The sequence below is a fragment of the Sceloporus undulatus genome, chromosome 1 (genome assembly GCF_019175285.1).
Source record: "Sceloporus undulatus isolate JIND9_A2432 ecotype Alabama chromosome 1, SceUnd_v1.1, whole genome shotgun sequence".
NCBI classification, from domain to species: domain Eukaryota; kingdom Metazoa; phylum Chordata; class Lepidosauria; order Squamata; family Phrynosomatidae; genus Sceloporus; species Sceloporus undulatus.
Window position 1 is genome coordinate 56,926,532 of NC_056522.1, and position 19,725 is coordinate 56,946,256.

General features: G+C 39.3%; 1 protein-coding gene across 2 annotated transcripts in view; it reads left to right on the forward strand.

The window, feature by feature from the left end:
• The window catches only part of MRPS18A (mitochondrial ribosomal protein S18A), a 36,006-nt gene that overhangs the window by 14,064 nt on the left and 2,217 nt on the right, over positions 1-19,725 (forward strand). For both annotated transcript variants that reach the window (XM_042438604.1, XM_042438596.1), the window contains 2 exons: positions 8,089-8,212; positions 9,749-9,821. In XM_042438604.1, the coding sequence (XP_042294538.1) occupies positions 8,089-8,212; positions 9,749-9,821 (197 nt within the window). The remainder of the gene's footprint in view (positions 1-8,088; positions 8,213-9,748; positions 9,822-19,725) is intronic.

Sequence of the window (19,725 nt, forward strand, 5' to 3'; positions counted from 1 at the left end):
GCATTTATTGAAGGTTCCAGAGGTCAGATTGGCTACACCACCCAGAGGGCCTTCTCCAACTCGGCCCCAAAACTCTGGAACTCGCTTCTCGACGAGCTCCGCTCGATCACCTCCTTAGACCGCTTCAGGAAGGGGTTGAAAACACACCTTTTCGAGCAGGCATACCCTGACTCCTGACTCCTGTGATGCTCCCCTTCTCCTCCAGACAGCATTGTTGAGCTGTCTTGTGTTTTGGTTTTTATTGTTATTGGTGTTATTGTTGCTTATGAGATGACGTAGATGTTTTTAATGTTTGATGTTGCTTTATTGTTGTGAATTGCACTTGTTGTTAACCGCTTTGATTTTTTAGAAAAGTGGTATATAAATAAATATTTTATTTTATTTTATTTTATTTAGATCAGGACTCAATATTTTACTGTTGAAACCCACCCAGATTCTCTGTGATAGGGCAGGCCAGAAATAAATCTTTATTATTATTATTATTATTATTATTATTATTATTATTATTATTATTATTATTTCTAACAACATATTTTTTAAAAAATATGTAAGATGGGAGAGTGCTAAGGATACTTTAGAAAATGCTGCAAAGGAGAAAGTCCAATACTATGAGAACTTAAAGGATATAATAAGGAAACAATTTGAGATAGAAAATGTTTATTTTTATGGATTTGTTTGTGGGGCAAGGGGGAAGTGGCCAAGTTGCAACTTTGCTATTTTGGACCACATTGGAATAATAGCAAGGAGAGCAATATATCTTGCAGAGACGTTCTCAAGGAGAACTTTGCAATATTGTGGAGCAATGTTAAGAGTACCATATATACTCAACTATAAATCGACCTCATGTATAAGTCGAGGGCAAGTTTCAGGGCCAAAAATAAGGATTTTGCTATGACCCATAGATAGGTCAAGGGTAAAATTTAGAGGCACATAGCAAAGGATCTAAAGGATGAAGCAAAGCAAAACAATGTCAAAGAACATACAAAAGTCCATCAAACATAACTCTGTGTGCTTACTACTCTTAAGGCTGGGTGAATGAGAGAGTAGAGGGGGTCGGTGCTTCATATATTATACTCCTGATTTTCACCAGGGGATGGTTCCTTCTTTCAAATAAGAGTTAAGATACACTACTTACATTGACCCGTGGATAAGTCGACTCAGGTTTTTGGGGTCCATTTTGTGACCTAAATTTCTAGACTTATACATGAGTATATACAGTATTTGAAAATGGGTAAGATCACCCAGGGATATACATGCCTGCCATTTTTAACTATTATAGTTGTGTCATTCATTATTGTAATAAAGTGTTGTACTTGATGTACATAATGGGACAGTGGAAATAATCTCATAATGATTACCACCCTGTAGTTTGCTAATAACAACATGGCGATAAGCAGGAGTCATGCAGCAGTCATGTAACATCTGACCTAAAATATATCACAGATGGGCCGCATGAGACCTGGTCAATCTCAAAAATCTTTCTACCAGCTATACTTATGAAGGTGGTGGAACAGATAGAAGGACCCCACCCACCCCCCCGCAACAGATCTCAAATCATGGGCTGGTTCATAAGGGAAAATACTGTCTTTCAAATAATCTATACCTGAGCTGTATAAGGCATGATAGGTCAAAACCAGCCCTTTGAATTGTGCCCAAAAATGAAACAGCAGTCAGTGAAACTGTTGCAATAAGGGTGTGATCTTTGTAGCTACAGTGGTGCCTCGGGTTACGAAATTAATTCGTTCCGCCGTGGCGTTCGTAACCCGATACATTTCGCAACCCGAAAAGGCTTTTTCCGAAGCGCGGCTAGCGGCTGGAAAGCCGCTAGCCGCGCTTCGCATTTGAATTTCGCGCCGATATTTTTTTCGTAACCCGAAAAAAGTATCGTAACCCAGAACAGTTTTTTCCTATCTATTTTTTTCGTATCCCGGAAATTTCGTAACGCGATCAATTCGTATCCCGGGGTACCACTGTAGTTCCAGTTAGCAATCTGGCTGCAGATCTTTGAACCAATTGAAATTTCTAAACAGTCTTCAAAGACAGCACATGACAGTAATCCAGTGGGATGTAACTAAGGCTTGCGTCACCATAGCCAGATCTGACGTCTTGAGGATCAGGCACAGCTGGTGCACAAGCTTTAACTGTGCAAATGCACTCCTAGCCACCACTGAAACCTGGGCTTCTAGGCTTTAGAGTAGACTCCAGGAGTGCACCCAACCTGCAAACCTGTGTCTTCAGAGGGAGTGCAACCCCATTCAGCACACACTGAATACATATTTCCTGATCTCTCTTTTGACTGACCAGGAACACAACCGTCTCGTGTGGATTAAGTTTCAATTTGTTTGCCTTCATCTGTGCATTACTAATGACAGGCACCAGTTTTGAACCTTGCCTTGTAGTGGACAGGTATAATAGGATGCCACATACTGATGGAACCAAACCCCAAAACTCCAGCAAACCTCTCCCAATAGCTTCATGTATACGTTACATAGTATGAAGGACAGAACTGAACCCTTAGCGACCCCTTGGCCAGCAACCAAGGGGCCAAATAAGAGTTACCCATCACCACTCTCTGGGTTTGACTCTCCAGGAAGGAATGAAGCCACTGAAAAACAGTGCCCTCAAATCCCATCACAGCAAGGAGACCCAGAAGTATGCCATGGTTGATGGTATCGAAAGCTACCAATTGGTCCAGCACAACCAACTGGAACACACTTTCCCCTCTAGCTCCTGGCATAGGTTATCCATCAAGCTGACCAAAACTATCTCTGTTCCATACATAACCAAGCCTGAGTTCAGATTGAAACAGATGTGGATAATCCATTTCATCCAGAAACTCCTGGAGTTCAGAGGAACCATTGATAAACTATCATTGCATATACTTGTGGTGGAAAGTGTGTGATCCTCCAAATAGTGTTGAATTGCAGCTGCCAGCAGCCATACCCAACATGGTGAATGGAAATAGATCAAGGTGTTACAGTCCAATAATTTCAAGAGGCCACATGTTTATCTATGTACATGAGAGAAATCTGGGTCTTCTGATCCTTTATGAATATCATTATCATTTAGAAGAACATAATGTTAAATAGACAGATAATTTAGAAGCTAAGTACATAAACATTACTGCTAAAGAAGATGCCCTGATACTGTAGGCCACACTGAATTCCACAGAAATTCTTTACCTCCCGCTAGTTGACAGACTACTGAGGTATAAATAAAGGGAAGTGTCCTAAGGAAAGCCATTATTTTTTGTGAAGCTAAGTCTGCTGTCAGACAATAATTGACCATCTCTATAAAACAAAAGACATCTGGCATCTTTGCTGGTTTCCCCAACAATTGTAGAACCACTGTCATTCTTTCAACTTTTTTGTATCAATTTGTTGTATTTAAAAACTGAATAACACTTACTGAATTAGATGGATGTGTTCCAGCATGTTTGATAAGCACTGTTACAGTGCCTGAATTAGGAAGTCCTTGGCTTGAATTTACCCTCTGATATAAATTAATTGGATGACCTTTGTGAAGTGACTTTTTCAACCAGCTGGTTCTGGTTCCTAATTCAGGCATATACATTTACAGAATTGTTGTAAAGATACAAGTAGATAAATACATTTTGAAGACCTGTATAAATGCCACTTACTTTTTAAAAATCCCTTTAACTTACTAATTTAAGTTACTTAAATTACAAATTTAATTATTACAAATAAAAATGATTTGATGATGGCTTCACAGGAAAAGTGGTTTAGAATGTAGAATCCTTGGACATCAAGAGTCTTTTAAATTAATGGCTCAGTATCCAAGAAGAGTGCCTGGACAAGCAGCAGATCTTATCTAAGCTTAAATGTGTGATGGGGCCTAAATACCCTAAAGGCACCAAATCCCATCTGATCTTGGAAGCTAAGCAAGGCCAGTCCTGGTTAGTACTTAGATGGGAGACCACCAACAAATAACAGGTATTGAAGGCTATATTTCAGAGGAAGAAATTGTCAAAACGGCCTCTGAGTATTCCTTGCCTAAGAAATCCTTATGAAATTCATGGGGTCACCATAAGTCATCTTGAAGACACATATAAACATGTTGTATGTGATAAGATAAGAGTGTTTTGACTGTAAAAACAGATACTGACAAACTGATGGCTTTTTAATCAAATTGTCAATTTCCCAGGTAGCCATAGATACTTTGTTCTGCCAACAATTTCAGCTCTCCTCTAATTCCAGTGAATGTGCTATCTACAATGGGTTTTGTTTACTCAGCAGAAGAAATCAAATACCCTGTGGAGGTGAAAGCAAAACATGTTTCCTTTTCTCTTATTTAGAACATGATTAGTCTGATCAGGGAGTAAATGTCATCTCACTTTGGCAGCAAAGAGCAGAGACAGAACTATAGCCTTTGCTTATTAGCCCTGAATTAATTCAGTCCAAGTTGTTTTCATCAGATCCTTCAGATTACAGGGGTGGGAATCTGTGTTCAGCCTCTCCCAGGAGCTGTCCTGTGATTAAAGCAAATCTGTGGTTGCAGTCTTGGCTGTGCACTAGCACACAATGTTAATTTCATGGAACATGACGGCAGTATGCAAATCTGCCAGATTACTCGCACTCTCCTTTAACCCTTCTAGATTCTTTGTTTTTCCAGTGCCCCAAAACCTGACTGTTTCTCTGCACTATCCCAGGGGCTGACATCAGTCTGTACAAGGATAATGGGAGAGTCCCTCTCTTTTTACCCCTGGGATCTTTTTGAGGTTGCTGTAACCTTTTGTTAGCAAGCAACACTCAGAAGCCAAATGGCTTGGAGCATACAACATGCAGGGCTGAAATGGGTGGGACCTAATAGATTTGTTTTGAAAAGACTTTTACAAATGGGAAGTAGATAGGTTGCTGTGTTTATTTGGTTTGACAGAATTTAGAAATGAGCACTACAGTGAAGCTGCCAGTTCTTTATCTCCATCACATTCTACTTCTTCTCGAAAAGGTCACACTAGTTCTGTGGCAGTTTAGAAAGTAGCAGGTACATTAGATCAGGACCTTTGACTATTAGAAGATTTTCCAGAGTGTTCCTGTAGTACATATTGATCAGTCCTGAAGCATTTGCCTCAGAGGTACTACATACTGAATTGTTCTTTATTTCCCTTCATGGAAATGAGTAAACTTTGCATGTGGTTGTCAGGAACTTGTTTTATTCATACCACCTAATAAAATAATAGTCATATAGTCATACAATTACTAATTAGTTGGCTCTTTTAGGATTAAACTTTAATTTCAAAGTAAGCTTTGTCAATGAATTGCCAAACCACTTCATGGTGAAACAATAGTTTTCAAACAGAGATAAGTATGACATTAAAGCATGGACAAGCACGGGTAGCTGTATACCCATATGAGAGATGCAGTTTGGCTGTGGAAGTTGTCCTTCATTTTAAGAGAAGCCAGAGGATATCTTGAAGGGGGCTTCCACTCAATCAATATTAGTGTGCCCTGGAGTATTCCCATCTCTGCCTGGTGAGCCTTGCTGTTGACATGAATGGTGTATGGCCTCTTACACTAATACAAACTTCTGCTGCTGGGTTCAAAGTTTCATCTGCCCGTACTGCAGAAGCATCACTGTTTACAAAAGCCATGGAATGAATTAAAACTAAATATTGCATTGGCTACCAAGCCATTCTTGAGCATGAAAGTGCCAATTTTAATCATTCAGCCTACACTGTTTAGACCCCAGCTCCTTAAAGATTATATTTTCCCAAGCAAGTCTGCCTTTCAGGTATGCTTTCATATTGCACTACTTTCTGAGGTGAAGCAAGTGGGAACCAAAGATAAGGTCATTTCAGTGGTGGAGCTTTAACTGTGGCATTTTGTTTCCCTGAGAAGCCTCATTTGGTCCACAGCTTGGAAGGTTGCATTTTAAAAGTAATATTGAAGGTAAAGTTAATGTTGGTCATTGATAACAAGAGTATTAAACTCAAAGCTATTGAGGATACAATTTTAGATGGTTTGTCATTGCATTACACATTTTTAAACCTACTTTTCTGTTCCCTTTTGGGGGGAGAATCCTTAAAAAGTGGGGGGTTCTCAAAATGCTTCTGAGGCTTTTAGTCTTGCTAACCCTTGCACACACATTTGCACACCTACACAGAATAACAATGCTGTGTGTTGTGAATTTATTTACAAAGGGGTCATCATTATGCGCTATTATCCAACAAAATGTCAATGTTACAGGTAACGTTGCTTTCAATTTGTTGTTTCCATGATTTGGCCCAGCTTTATTTCATAAAACTGTTCTGGCTTCTCAGACCTTTACGTCATTTTAATTGATTTTAATTATTTTAATTCTGCCGTGGCTGCATGTTCGGCTCATTCTTATTCAATTGTTTTGCTTTTATTGATAGTAATTTTGAATCTAAATTACATGGAGAGTTTTTGAATTAAAAAGTAGGGTTAAAATAAATTTTGAATTAATTAGATTTGGATAACATGAAGTCACCCAACCTTGGATAATAGTTTTGAGCCAGATGCAACACTTCATGGTTTCAAAAGTCAACATAAAATCATGTACATATTAAGGATTGTTATTCCTTCATTAAAAGTTACTTGAAAAAGCAATTCTAAATCAAGGAGACACTTGTTGAATTTCAAGTCACTTGGTGAGTTCAGCAAATGGAGAAATCAGGTATCAAATCTGTATAACATTCTGTGCTTTCACAGTATCACCACAAGGAAGTTCCCTATCTCAGGTTCAGCTTCTTACCATTCTTTAAAATGCACAGTGCACAATGCAGTACAGAGGAAAAACAGGTTAACGTAGTGAACATTTTTACAAAACACTAGACCGAACAGATTGTGATTCACATCACAAGCTAGTACAGTTCAAGCATAATACATATAAAATCTGTTCTGTAATCCAAGATGCTCAAATGCCAGTTCATTTGAGGTACTTCAGGACAGTTTCATACTGTCCATGTCAGCTGCCCAGTTCTCATTGGACTAACTTATTCAGCTATTTTCAGTTCAAAATCAACTGCTTATGTGAGTGGTCAGTATGTTCCACTCCAGTGCTGCTCTATCGTAAGTCAACCCAAACTGTACCTGCATTTGCAGGAATGTATCTGCCATGTTCATATTGAATGTACTTATGTGCCATATGGGAATAATTCATGTGGAAACTGTTGCCATGGCTCTGCAGTAATGTGTAAACTGACTGTGATAACATCTTTAGTCTCCCATTAGCATAACCTTTTAAATAGTCTTCCACTAATTACATTCTAATTATACCTGCGGTCATCTAGCCTTGTAGTGATTGTCAACATGGAGGATGACCTTCAGATGTAGTTTGATCCAGAAGTGCTAGTCAGCATGGCCATCAGAGGTTTTCTGGGTGTTTAAACCCTATAACATTTAGAGCTTCCCTGATTAAGAATGAGTGATCTCTAGAGCAATGGTATTTGTACATCATTTTGCCCTTATAATATTGATTTCTGACATAAGGTAGCATTATTGTACCTCTTATATCTTTGAAGAGGTTATCCCCCCACACACCAATACCCCATATCAGTCTTCTGGAGCCCAAGATTTGCTGCTGTCCTTTCTTTTTGGCTTCTCTTTTTAATTAAAAACAAAAGGCAAGAAGAATATACAGCAGAACAGGTGTAAGCTTTGTGTCAAATGCTGAAGAGAACCTGAACTTTTATGTTACAGGATGGAAACTAGTGTACACTTGATGTGCAGGCATCATCAAATTTCATAATTTCCATGTTGAAGATTGCTTTGTTTTATTTAAATAATATAGTTAGGGTTGGGGATCTTGCTCTTAGCAAGAAATGGACCACTTTATCACCTGAAGTGACTGTCCCCCTTTTCCCTGAGTGTCATCCTCTGCATTCCTAGGCAGACTAGAGGGAGTGGTTTTACATCCAGAAGGTGGAGTAAACAGATCTTAAAACACCTTTGTGACACCTGAGAATGTTGTAGAAGCTGTTTGTGCTGGCACTCTAGAATTGTCCTGCTTCTGCTTTTCAGGAGCATCTATACAGATATGTATTGCAAGATTACTTAATTGGTCAGTCTCTGATTTTTGCATTTGTCTTTCACTTTGCTTCCTAAGGATGTCTTACTGCTGAGTCAGTTCATACGCTCTGATGGAGGGATGCTGCCACGGAGGATCACAGGCCTTTGTTTAGTAGAGCATAAGAAGATTGCAGTGTGTGTACAAATGGCTCATCGAGCAGGTAAGTACTTCTGTTTGGGAGCTATCCCTTTTCCATTGTATGGTTTCTTTAGGCAGAAATAAATAGCACACAAGAAGTGAGATACCAGGGATCGCTAGGACATAGCTACCCCCAAAAGTCATGATTTAATGGATTTGCCTTTTCTGCTTTCTTCTTCTGAAGTATACAGTTATTCTTAACCAGTTATTTCTGCCATTGCCGAGTTTCATTTCTGTGGCAATAGAAAGTTAAGCTTCAAGGAGTATCGTCTTCTAATTAATTAACAACTCTTAACTTACCAGATAATTATTTCTGTCCTGCATTGTATACAGTATAAACAATCCATATGTTAGGTCAGGAAGTGGCTTAACATTGCAGAATACATACCAGAGATCCTGTTAGTGACCCAGGAGTAACAAAGCAAATGAGTGACAAAAGAGACAGAAGTATCCCCTCTTCCTTTTTGCTCTGTGTGTTCTTTACCCTTAATATTAAGAACACTTCCTTATCATGTCTCTCCAGTAAACAATTCAGAAAGCCATTGAGAAATAAAAACATAGGTTTTTGTACTAGAATATGGTCAGGAATTGGATGTATTTCTAAATAAGGTACTAGGGATTTCTAATCAATAATATTTTTGTGCATACAGGGAGTCTAAGAAGTCTATTGAGCTCATACTTCAATGATATTTTGAGGTTTTACATTTTGGACCAAGTTTCTCACCCTTTTGATTTTAGAGATATGTTAAAATAAATGTGATAGGTTTCTATGAAATGCTTAAAAATGTATGAGATCTGACTGAGCCTTTCTTTAGCTGTACATAATTAACATCACCTCATTTAGGATTGTGCCATTCTATTTTGTTGTGTGGAGGGAGACTTCAAGTCACCTGTCAATTTATGGCTGTCCCATGAATTTCATAGGATTTCTTAGACAAACTATACTCAGAGGGTTTTGTCAGTTCCGTCCTCTGAAATATAGCCCACAATATCTAGTATTTGTTGGTGGTCTCCCATCCAAGTACTAACCAGGGCTGACACTGTTTAGCTTCCAAGATCAGACAGGCTTTGGTGCCTTTGGAGTATTTAGGCCTCTATGTGTTGTGGTGGTGGTGGTGAGACTAGCCCAAAATGTTCCTTGGCAAAAGAAAAGCAGCCTGATGTGTGCAGATCTTCTCTTCACATATTGAAGATTTCACTTCATTTCTAGGGTAGTTTTTGTTTTTGTGTGCTTTCAAATTGTTTCTGACTTATCACTACCCTATCACAGGGTTTTCTTGGCAAGATTTGTTCAGAGAAAGTTTGCCATTGCCTTCCCCTGAGGCTGACAGTGTATGACTTGCCTAAAGACACCCTGTGGGTTTCATGGCCAAGCTGGGAATCAAATCCTGGTCTCCAGATTCATAGTCCTACACTCAAACCACTACACTATGCTGGCTGCTCATTATATTTTGAATTCAGAATCCTAGTTAAGTGCTTAGGCTACAGTCATATGCATACTTTGTATCTATATTCCTGCTTGTTCCTTATTTATATCTGAAGCTTTTCTCTTTTTCAGGTTTGCTGCCAAATCATAGGCCTAACCTTCCAGAAGGTTTTGTTCCAAAAAACAAGAAACCAATTCTCAACAGGTCAGTAGTCATCTGTTTTAAAGGGAAAACATCCCCTCCACCTGAACTAAGATGGATGGGCTGACGGCAACAGACTTTTATACAGGAGTCAGATCTTGTAATACTGTATTTCGGGGGGGGGGGGGGGACAGGCCCCTGTAGAACAGAAGTACTGAAGTGTAAGCAATTTTTGTGTCTTCTTGATAATCTCTCTATACGTAGTCAGTGTGATTTACAATCCTCTTGAATTTGTTAAAAAGGAAGAGTGGGATTACCAGTTCTTGGCCATTGCAGGCCTAGTTGAGATGAACTAGGACTGGAAAATGAGGTGTCTAGGAACTAGGGAGGACAAGGACAGGACTTAAGAAATGGACAAGGGGTATGTTATCTACACTTTTAATTTGTTTCCCACAAACCATATTTTATACAAATGACCTGGCTTAGGTTAACTTTGTGTGTGAAGTAGCACCTTCTTTGTCTTCTTGCACTCTCCACCCCTCCCCACCCACCTCGCTGCTTTATTTTACCACACATTATGAACTTGGAGGAGGATGAGTGTAGTTTCAGAAAAAGTGGCACAGTGGCAAACAGTCACTGCAGTGTACCTTACTGGGGTGATGTGAGCCAAGAAATAGACAGGCTGGCTAGGTATTAGCAGTGGGTGGTGGAAGGGACAGGAAGGAGGAACTCATTAGATTTGTTGCCCCCTTTGTCCTGTGCCTGTTCCCCTTTTGTCTACCATTTGTAGTTCACCCGCAGTTTGCCCTTCCCCTGTGGCACTCTTCCTTCTCCATCCTGCCCTCCCTCATTGCTGAGCAGCCCTTGCCCCTTAATGCGGGAAATGTAAACCCCCTGTTGCCTCTTTTGCTTTGCTCTGTGTTAAGAGGTGCTAATCCTCTATTTATGACCTCTCCTTCTGTTTCCATGGGGATGTCAAAGCAGTTTATGAAGTTCATATTAGCAAGCTGTGGGGTTACTAAAGGCCGCAGACACTGAGCTTGGGAAGGCAAAAGCTCCAGGTTTCAGCCTAAGATTCCTATTTTCAGCATGGGTGTAGGCCTCCATAGTCAATTTCCCGAGCACATTGTCCTAGTCCGTTACTTTTCTCTGATGATCACCTCATGGGAAGAAGTTAGATTTTGTATGGAAGAACATTCTAAATTTGACACAGATTTAAAACATGGATAGAAGGATTCCTACTGTTAAAATATGGGATACAGCAATAATGAGGAACTACCTTTTTACATACACTCTAGAGAAAATCCCATACAGTGGTACCCCGGGATACAAATGCGCCGCCTTACGAAATTTCCGGGTTACGAAAAAAATCAATTGAAAAAAACTGTTCCGGGTTACGAAGGTTATTTCAGGTTACGAAAGAAATTTTGGTGCTTTTCGGCGCTTTTTCACACCAAATCGCGGCTTTTCCCCATTAGCGCCTATGGGTTTTCGGCTTGCGAAAGCTTTTCGGGTTACGAACGCGGCGGCGGAACGAATTAAATTCGTAACCCGGGGTACCCCTGTATTTGCAAATAATTTTCTTTAAAATTAACATTTATCATTTTTGGAATGATAAATATAATTTACTAGTTATAAGCATTTTTAGAATATTTGTAAATAAATAAAAGGAATCCTGCCATTCTACAGTTTTGGTGTTCCAAGTACAAGACTTCGAACCTGTATAACTCAGCATAGTGTAGGAGGTCACCATGCACTAGGCTCAGCCATATACCACCATCATCACCCAGACTTAATGCAGAGAAGCCTCTGAAGCCTCGCTGCATGACCATTCACTCTTTTGTGTGGGGTAGGCAGGATCACAGAAATGTTTAGCTACATTGATTGACTGATGGAACCCAAATGATGTTCATCAGTGGCTTATCTTCATCCTGGAGACAAGTCACTAGCAGGGTGCCAGAGAGTTTTGTCCTGAGCCCAGTGTTATTCAACATCTTTATAAATGACTTGGATGGTGGAACAGAGAGCATGTTTATCAGATCTACAGATGACACCAAATTAAATGGGGTAGCAAATACCCCAGAGAACATCAAAATTCAAAAGAACCTAATAGATCAGAGAGCTAGGCCAAAACTAACAAAATGAATTTCAACAGGGAGAAATGTAAGGTACTACATTTAGGCAGGAAAAATATGGAATATACAGATAGAGGATAGGTGACACTTGGCTTGACAACAGTACATGTGACAGGGATCTAGGAGTGTTAGTAGACCATAAGCTGAACTTGAGTCAGCAGTGTGATGTGACAGTCAATATGATTCTGCCCCCAAAAAGTAGGGAAATGTGCATATGTACAGTCACCCCTCTGTATCCACGGACTTTTTAGCCACCGATTCAACCATTCACAGCTTGAAAATATTCAAAAATAATATGAATTCCAAAAGAAAGCTTGTTTTTGCCATTCTATATAAGCAACACCATTTTACTATGCTGTTGTATTTAAAGGAATTTGAGTATCTACAGATTTTGGTATTCACAGCAGGTCCTGGAACCAAAGCCTAGTGGAAACAAAGGACCCACTGTGTATGTCCCTAATTGGATGCCAGTCCAATTTTGTATCTCTTAAGTTTCATGCAGTGATTTACTGATTCTAAGGTGACTCATTTGTTCCAAAATAAATAGATGAAGGCAGAAAGTGAGATAATATACACATACCTTAGGGTTTTAATCCAAGTAACTTTAACAAACTTTTTATGGGACCTTAATAGGCAGAGATATCCCCTCTGGCATCATATCTACAACAAAATCAGCTTGTTATCCCATCTTCTAGCTTTCTTTTGCTTCTTCAGCTAAAGAGTAAGCCAAGTGGGCTGAAGGGTGGGAAAGGATGGAAGGGATGTCAATAATTGAAAAAAGCCAGGAAACTATGATGAGACAAGGCCAGAAAAGAACAAGAAGTGGTATTTGCATGTGGTGAAGGCTGTCATAGTGGGAAGGTTTAGGAAAGGTAAGTGTGTGGGGGGCGGGGGGTAGAGTGGAGCTTGTTAAAGCATTATTAGTAATGCGGCTCCAGTTTACCAGGGCATTGTCTCTGTCGGCTGGAGGTAGAAAGCTCTACATTTTTGGAGTTGTGCCATGTTCAACCACTACAGCAGCATGGAAGATTTTGGCTATTTGCCTACCCCCACCTGTGCCTCCCACGTTGATTTCTGAAATATCTAGTGATGCAGAGGACAGGAGGCTTTTTAACCACTTCCTTTCTGCAGCTCCAAGATGTTAGGTCATGACATTCTGTCCAAACTGCCATGTCCCATACTCTTCAGAGCAGCATCAAAAGAGGCAATTGTGTTGAACACACAGGCCCCGAGTATGAAAATTCTGATTTTCACTTCTGCCATGGTTTTTGTTCAAGTACTCTTTCAATATTTATCATTCTCACCTTTAAGGCTGTAACATTGCCTCTGTAGCATTGTAAAAATCAAAAGTGATAGAGTCCTATGACAGTCTGGGAGGCTTTGGTTTTGAGTAAGAGTTAAGTGACTGCATTCTTGACATGAAATGAATACATTGTCTTATATAGTGAACCAAATAGTTGACATTCCAGAATCTTTAATGTATAATATTAACATCAGGATTTCTCTCATCCTCTTGGTTATTTAATCTGACATTCCTGCCTTTTGGCAACTGGATTTTGAAGTGCTGTATCCTAGCAGTTGAGGTCTAAGATAGATTATATAAGACAATTAAGTGATGAGAAATAAACTAAAATCTTCATGAAAGAAACCAGGTCACCTGTGAAAGCAGTAGTAACAGACTCCTGATTTTGCTGATAGGTAGTAAGCCTTTGCAGCTGTTAGCATGGCTTTTTTAAAAAGACTTTTTCATTTGGCTTCCCATCTAAACAAAAATATGAAAGAAGGAAAACTGAATTAATCTTACTAGGCTCTTGATTTGCATCTACTTTTCTCCTACTCTCTACACAAGTGGTTCTCCCTTGCATGCTCAGCCTGCTCTTTATAATAAAAATGCTCTAGGTGTACAACAGGCTCAATAGGCTTCCTGAAATTAGCAAATTCTATGTCTGCAGTGCCATGTTTAGGCTACTGAATAGTCCCCCAAGTAGAATATCAGACCAACACCTTTGTAGTACAGTGCAGAGAGCTCACCCCACAGAGTTCTACTGGTTGAACCTTAATTAGGTTGCCTTTGCACCAAAAGAGGAAGGCTGCCCTTGTTACTAGTAAAAATATGTTTAATATTTTAAGTATGTTCCTTAACATAGCAATGGCAAGTACATTTCTATACCGCTTATCAGTGAACTAGCACTCCCTAAGCGGTTTACAGTGTGTAAGCCAGTTGCCCTCAACAAGCTGGGTAATCATTTTAGCGACCTATGGAAGGATGCAAGGCTGAATGGACCCTGAAGCCCTGCCTAGAATCAAACTCACAGCCTTGTGCCTGTGAATGGCTGCAGTACCAGCATTTAACCACTGCACTACCAGGACTCCTTGGTTAAAATAGTCCTTCAAATCACCTGTTGACTATGATCACACCTATATTGAATCAAACAGACCCAGGACATTGCTTTTCAAAGAAAAGCATAATCTTGTATTATTATTTTTGGTGTTTATGTTCTGCCCTATAACAAAGTTGTCTTGGTGGGTCCATATCAACAAGCGAGAAAAGGGTTCCTGCTCTAATTCCTTTTGCAATGAATGTAGAAGACATCAAGAATTTGCTCAACTAAGTTCAGGAAATTGTTGTCTGAAAAAGTTACAAAATGTATCTTTAATGCATGTACCTTTTGTAAAAGAAATGTGAAATGCCACTTGGAGAATGTCTGAACTGAGAACAGACATTTCTCCATCAGTGTTATGTGTCCTGCATAATACAAACATCCCAAACATGAAATCATGCTTCCCTTTGATGGGGTGGAAACAAGATTTCTGCCCTGCAGTTCTCATGGAATAAAAGGACACGTCGGGAATAAAATGTATGACTTCATGGGAACTTTTGATTCACCTGTAACTGTTAAAAGTTTTGCCTTAATCTGAAGGCCACTCTCTGTGCCTGTTCCCTGTAAGAATTCCTCTCATTGTTCTGCTAAGCAGAGAGATAAGTAACCCATTGAGCTATCTTTGGCTTGGTGCCCTGACTTGGCAAAGGTTTAAAGTTCTCTGAAGGGCATTTCCTTCTTAATATGAAGAAGTCTAAATTTTAGTGATTGGGACATATTATGCAAACAACATCAGTTTGCAAGTTCATAGATCAGCTTGGAACTTGAGAAGTGGTCATGGATGAGAGTTGACAGGAGATGACTTTCCTAAACTCTTGGTGGAGTTTCAGATGCTGTTTGGATTTTACATTGGAGCAATAGAAGTGTATCTTGGAACATTTGGAACAAAAAAAAATGGAGTTTTTTACTAGTCCTGTTTCTTGACCACTTCCTCCCTCAGATGTTTTTTTTATAAAAACCGAGGTATAGGAAACTAAGTGTGGGTTTGATATGCTTTCATAAAACATTAATTTCTACATCAAATAGTTGTACAATTTTTAAAAAAACAAATGGATATCAATATATTACAATAATTTTATTTTTTTTTTTAAAAAAACTAAGCCATTAAAATGGCTTTCCATGTGGTCTGCCTTGCTTCAGCTAAAGTAGTTTTAACATGACAATAATATTACAAATCTCATTGAGCCATTCAAAAATGTCTTGGCTGCCTTTTCTCCCCCACCACTTGTACCAGAATGAATTTAGCAAGCATTAGTAAACTTCACACATATATCATGGTCTTAAGTTTGGACATTATGTCTGAGCAGCCCTATCAGTATTACAGCCAGATTGTAACTTAAATCTAGAATTCCGGTTACTCAGCCTTACCACTGCTCATTTAGTTTACTTATTTAGTGCATTTTTGTTCCTCTTCCTCCTCCCTCCTCTAAGGAGCTCAGCATGGATAAGTATTACTTTCTTCTGTCTTCACAATAATCATGTGGGATTAGCCAAGTTTAAACATATTGACTGGCCCAAGGTGTACCATGAGCAACACAATGATTTGGAGGCTAGTTCCTCACCTCTTAGTCCAACATTTTAACAACACATTAGCCGTCTATGTTTTATATATGCATTAAAGTGAATCCTATTGTTGTTTGCTGATGGGATGGTAAATTGAACATACCTCAAAACGGTTGAGGTCTGTATCATGTAGATGTATTTATACTTTCTCCAGCTGCATCACTGAAAGAGTAGGAAGCAGTTTGCAAATGTGCAAGAGGTGACTAACAGGAAAAAAAAATCTTCAGTACTGTCCCTGCATGAGGAAGTCAACTAGTATTCTCATTAGTAATACTTAGACACCAGGATAAGACTTTCAGCTGTCCTTCACTTTTCTTATTTTCTTATTAAGCTTTATAGCTTGCTGTTAACAGTCTGTTATTTTGTTTTGATGTCATTTTGGTTGATTTACTTTAGCTGCTATTGCCAGTGCTGCCACCTTTCCTGCAATCAGTAGAGGAAAGCTTCATTATGGGAAACAAAACAAAGTAGTTGGTCTTAAAACTCCAAAGCTTTGAACAGACTCTGAATTGGGAGTACTCTATTGTATTTCAGAAATGAAGATGTATGGAACTACTGTATCTTGCAATGTACATCAAGTGTCCTACTGATGGGTTTTATGGAATTGTGACATTATAGGACAAGGAACTATTTTTTGCACATAAAGACATGGGAAGAACACTTTCCTTCACAGAAAGTGGTTTTCCCTAAAAGGAAGACGAAGTTAGGCAGGGAAGAGGTGGTCAGTACAAGAGGTACTGTCCCACTGGCCTTCCAGGCAATGGCTTGCTTTCTTCCCTGCCAAACCATCAAAGTTAAAAAGCAGTAAATAGGGGTTATTGTTCTTTAGTTTTGGACAAAGCAAGTATTAGAGGTAGTAAAAGTAAAGTATGCTCCAAAAAGGGCGAGTGTCCAAATGTCTGTTTCATTTAACAGCAAAAAGCCCCAGCTTGATTGTTGGACACAAAGGAAGCTAAAATAATGGATCAGAGAGTTGGATTAATCTGCTTCAGACAAATAATAAAAAAAAAAGTTAAGACTTGGCCTTTACTAAATCCCCTTTACTCCTCAGACTTGGAGTGTTGCCCCCAAAGGCCCTAATTGAAAATGGAAGGTCAGCTCATGCCACTGACTTCTAAACATGCATGTGTGCTACTCCTGCTCTATACTTCCAGTGAGATCATTTGTTATCACAGGAACCTCTCTCAATTTTTCCCTTCTCCCATTGAATACCTATAAAATTTATTTAGAATGTTGTGATGCACTGCAATGGGTCTGTTTCCAATGATGCTGCAAATAGGGAGTTTCTCCATTAAATTTTATTTCTAAATGGCTTTTCAGCCTCCAGATAACACAGGTTTGCCCTCCATGATAATTTCCCAATAAAACATGTCCAGAAAGTGGACCATCCTTCCTAGAGTAAGCCCCTCACCACTCTTCTGTTTTTCATCATAGAATGAAACATGGTTTCATTCCTGTTACTAGCCTGAGCAAAAATGAATCTTTACAGATGCGTAGGGAGCACTTACGTCTGTCCAACCTGTACCAGAAGTGGCTTGCATACAAGTGAACCCATCGTATCCTTACTGCTGTGGACCTAGGACAGAGCTACTGCTGAGCTTCACTTGGGAGGCAGCTTTGTTTCTATAGGCGTGGAGGCAGTCTGATTTTTCACTTCGTTCAAAGGGCTCTTTGGGATACTCCATTGTGAAAAGTGCTGGATTAATGTGAGGTTTTCATATGTTCCATAACTGTTTGGTGCTGCTGAGATTTCATTACCATTTTACAGGCCCCAAATGTGTAGTAGGCACTTCACTGACCAAATAAATTATGTAAGGCTGTGCCCAAAGCACTTAACATCTAAATTTGCACATAGTGCAACAAAGAAGGGCTGATCAAAACATAGGGATGGAAAGAGAATATTGGGGTCATAAGACCATGTTATTGCTCACCAGAGAAGCATGCAGTCAGCCCTTTTGAATTAAAAAAAGAGAAAGCAGCAGCCCAGTTTGTTCCAAACATAGATTAAGCCAAGAATTAGTGGTACAGATTAGCCTGTGGTCTTGTTTTAAGAGCATGGATTTTCTTTAAAACCTAAATAGGAAGCTAGCCATTTCCCTCTCTCTTCTTAATTTTCTTGCATTGTGGTGCAGTAGTACTGTACTTGCCTTTTCTCTCCACTAACATGGTGGTAGTCACACACCCTCAGACATTAAAAGGTACTGTACCACGCTGATACAATAAAATGCACTATAATGGCAATGTCAAGATTAAGAATTTTAAAAATCAAAAATATTGTCACTTGCTATTGCGGTTCATCAAAACAGTTTAAAGCCATGTTGAATTCAAATAATGTATTTTTTAAAAACAAAGTTTTGCATTATTTGCTGTTATATTCTCCAGCTGCTACCTTTTTCACTAAAAGCATGAATCCAATATCCAATAATCTTTTTGGAGTTAACAGTTGGAAGGCAAGCTTCGGTATTTATTTCCTTGTTTGGCTATCCTAGCACTGTTTTGATGATCTTCAAAACTGTTAAGCATTCATTGGGGGAAAAATCCCTTGGAAATGAAATGTTTTAACTGATCTAAATCTGATATCTAAACATGGGTTGTAAAAAAAATTAAGATATACCAGTACTTTCATGGAGCATACCACTGAAAGCCTGTGCAAGGGATTTACCAGTCAGGCTATCTCTTACACTTGATCCCTTTCTTTCAGATATTGAAGCTTACGTTATGTGTTTTTATTAAAGAACAATTTGCCAAATGATCTTTCCCTTTTCTTCTCATCATAATATGACCCTCAAAGTGTGGTGATGATTTTCTTCCCAAAGAGTTTTTTTTTCAATGTGCTGGTTTAAGATTATGTTGACATCTTCAATCTAAACATAAGCCACTCAATTACATGAAGACCTCTATTCCTTTCCCTGATGAACGAGATTCCTTAAAGCACAACACTAAATTTTGCACTTGAGGGTAGTGCTTTAATCCTTGCACTTGACATAAATTAAAATGTTGTCCTAAAGTTAGAATCTAAAATATGCAGACCTCTGTTCCAAAGAAGCCTAGGTGCAACCTAGAAGCAAGATATTTCACCTGAAACGAAGACCTTTCTGTCCCACTAATAAGGGCGAGCACTTTGTGCCCTTACTATGTGACAACAAATGTCAATGATATCTCTATTTGATCTGTGCAGGAAGCCCACAGTCTTGGTTTCATTTTTTTTCCCCATCGTGTATCCCCCAAATTCAGCCTATAGCCAAGGCATGTAAATTGTTTCTTTATAATATTGCTAAAATCCTACCATTTCTTTTGGCGTGCACTGCCAAGATTCTGGTCCATGCTTTAGTAATCTCATGACTGGATTTTTGTAACCTCCTTCTGGTGGGGCTTCTTCCTCTTTCTCACCTCCGTCCTTTAATTTCTGACCAGATTCAGCTGCACGCATCATTATGTCTGCTCAATACTATGACCATATTTCTCCTTTATTGTCATCCCTCCATTGGCTCCCCCTCCCTTTCCATATTCGTTACAAACTGCTGCTGAGGACTTTTAAAGCCCTACATGGGCTGGCCTCTCTGTATTTATTCGAGCTTTTTCCCCCTTTCCTTGAAACTGTGGTGCACACACGGGTAACCTCCCAGCTTGATTTCTGTTATGCATTCTACATGGGGCTATCCTCGTGCTTGGTCTGGAAACTTCAATTAGTGCAGAATATGGCAGCCAGATTGGCCTCTGGTACAACTAGAAGAGACCATATAACACTGATCTTAAGATTATGGAATGCCTGCCGGATGAGATCCATCATATTACCACCCTAAACAGCTTTTAAAAAGCTGTTAAGACGGATCTCTTCCGGCAGGCCTTTCCTGAATAGATACCCACCCACCAAAGGAATATCCAACC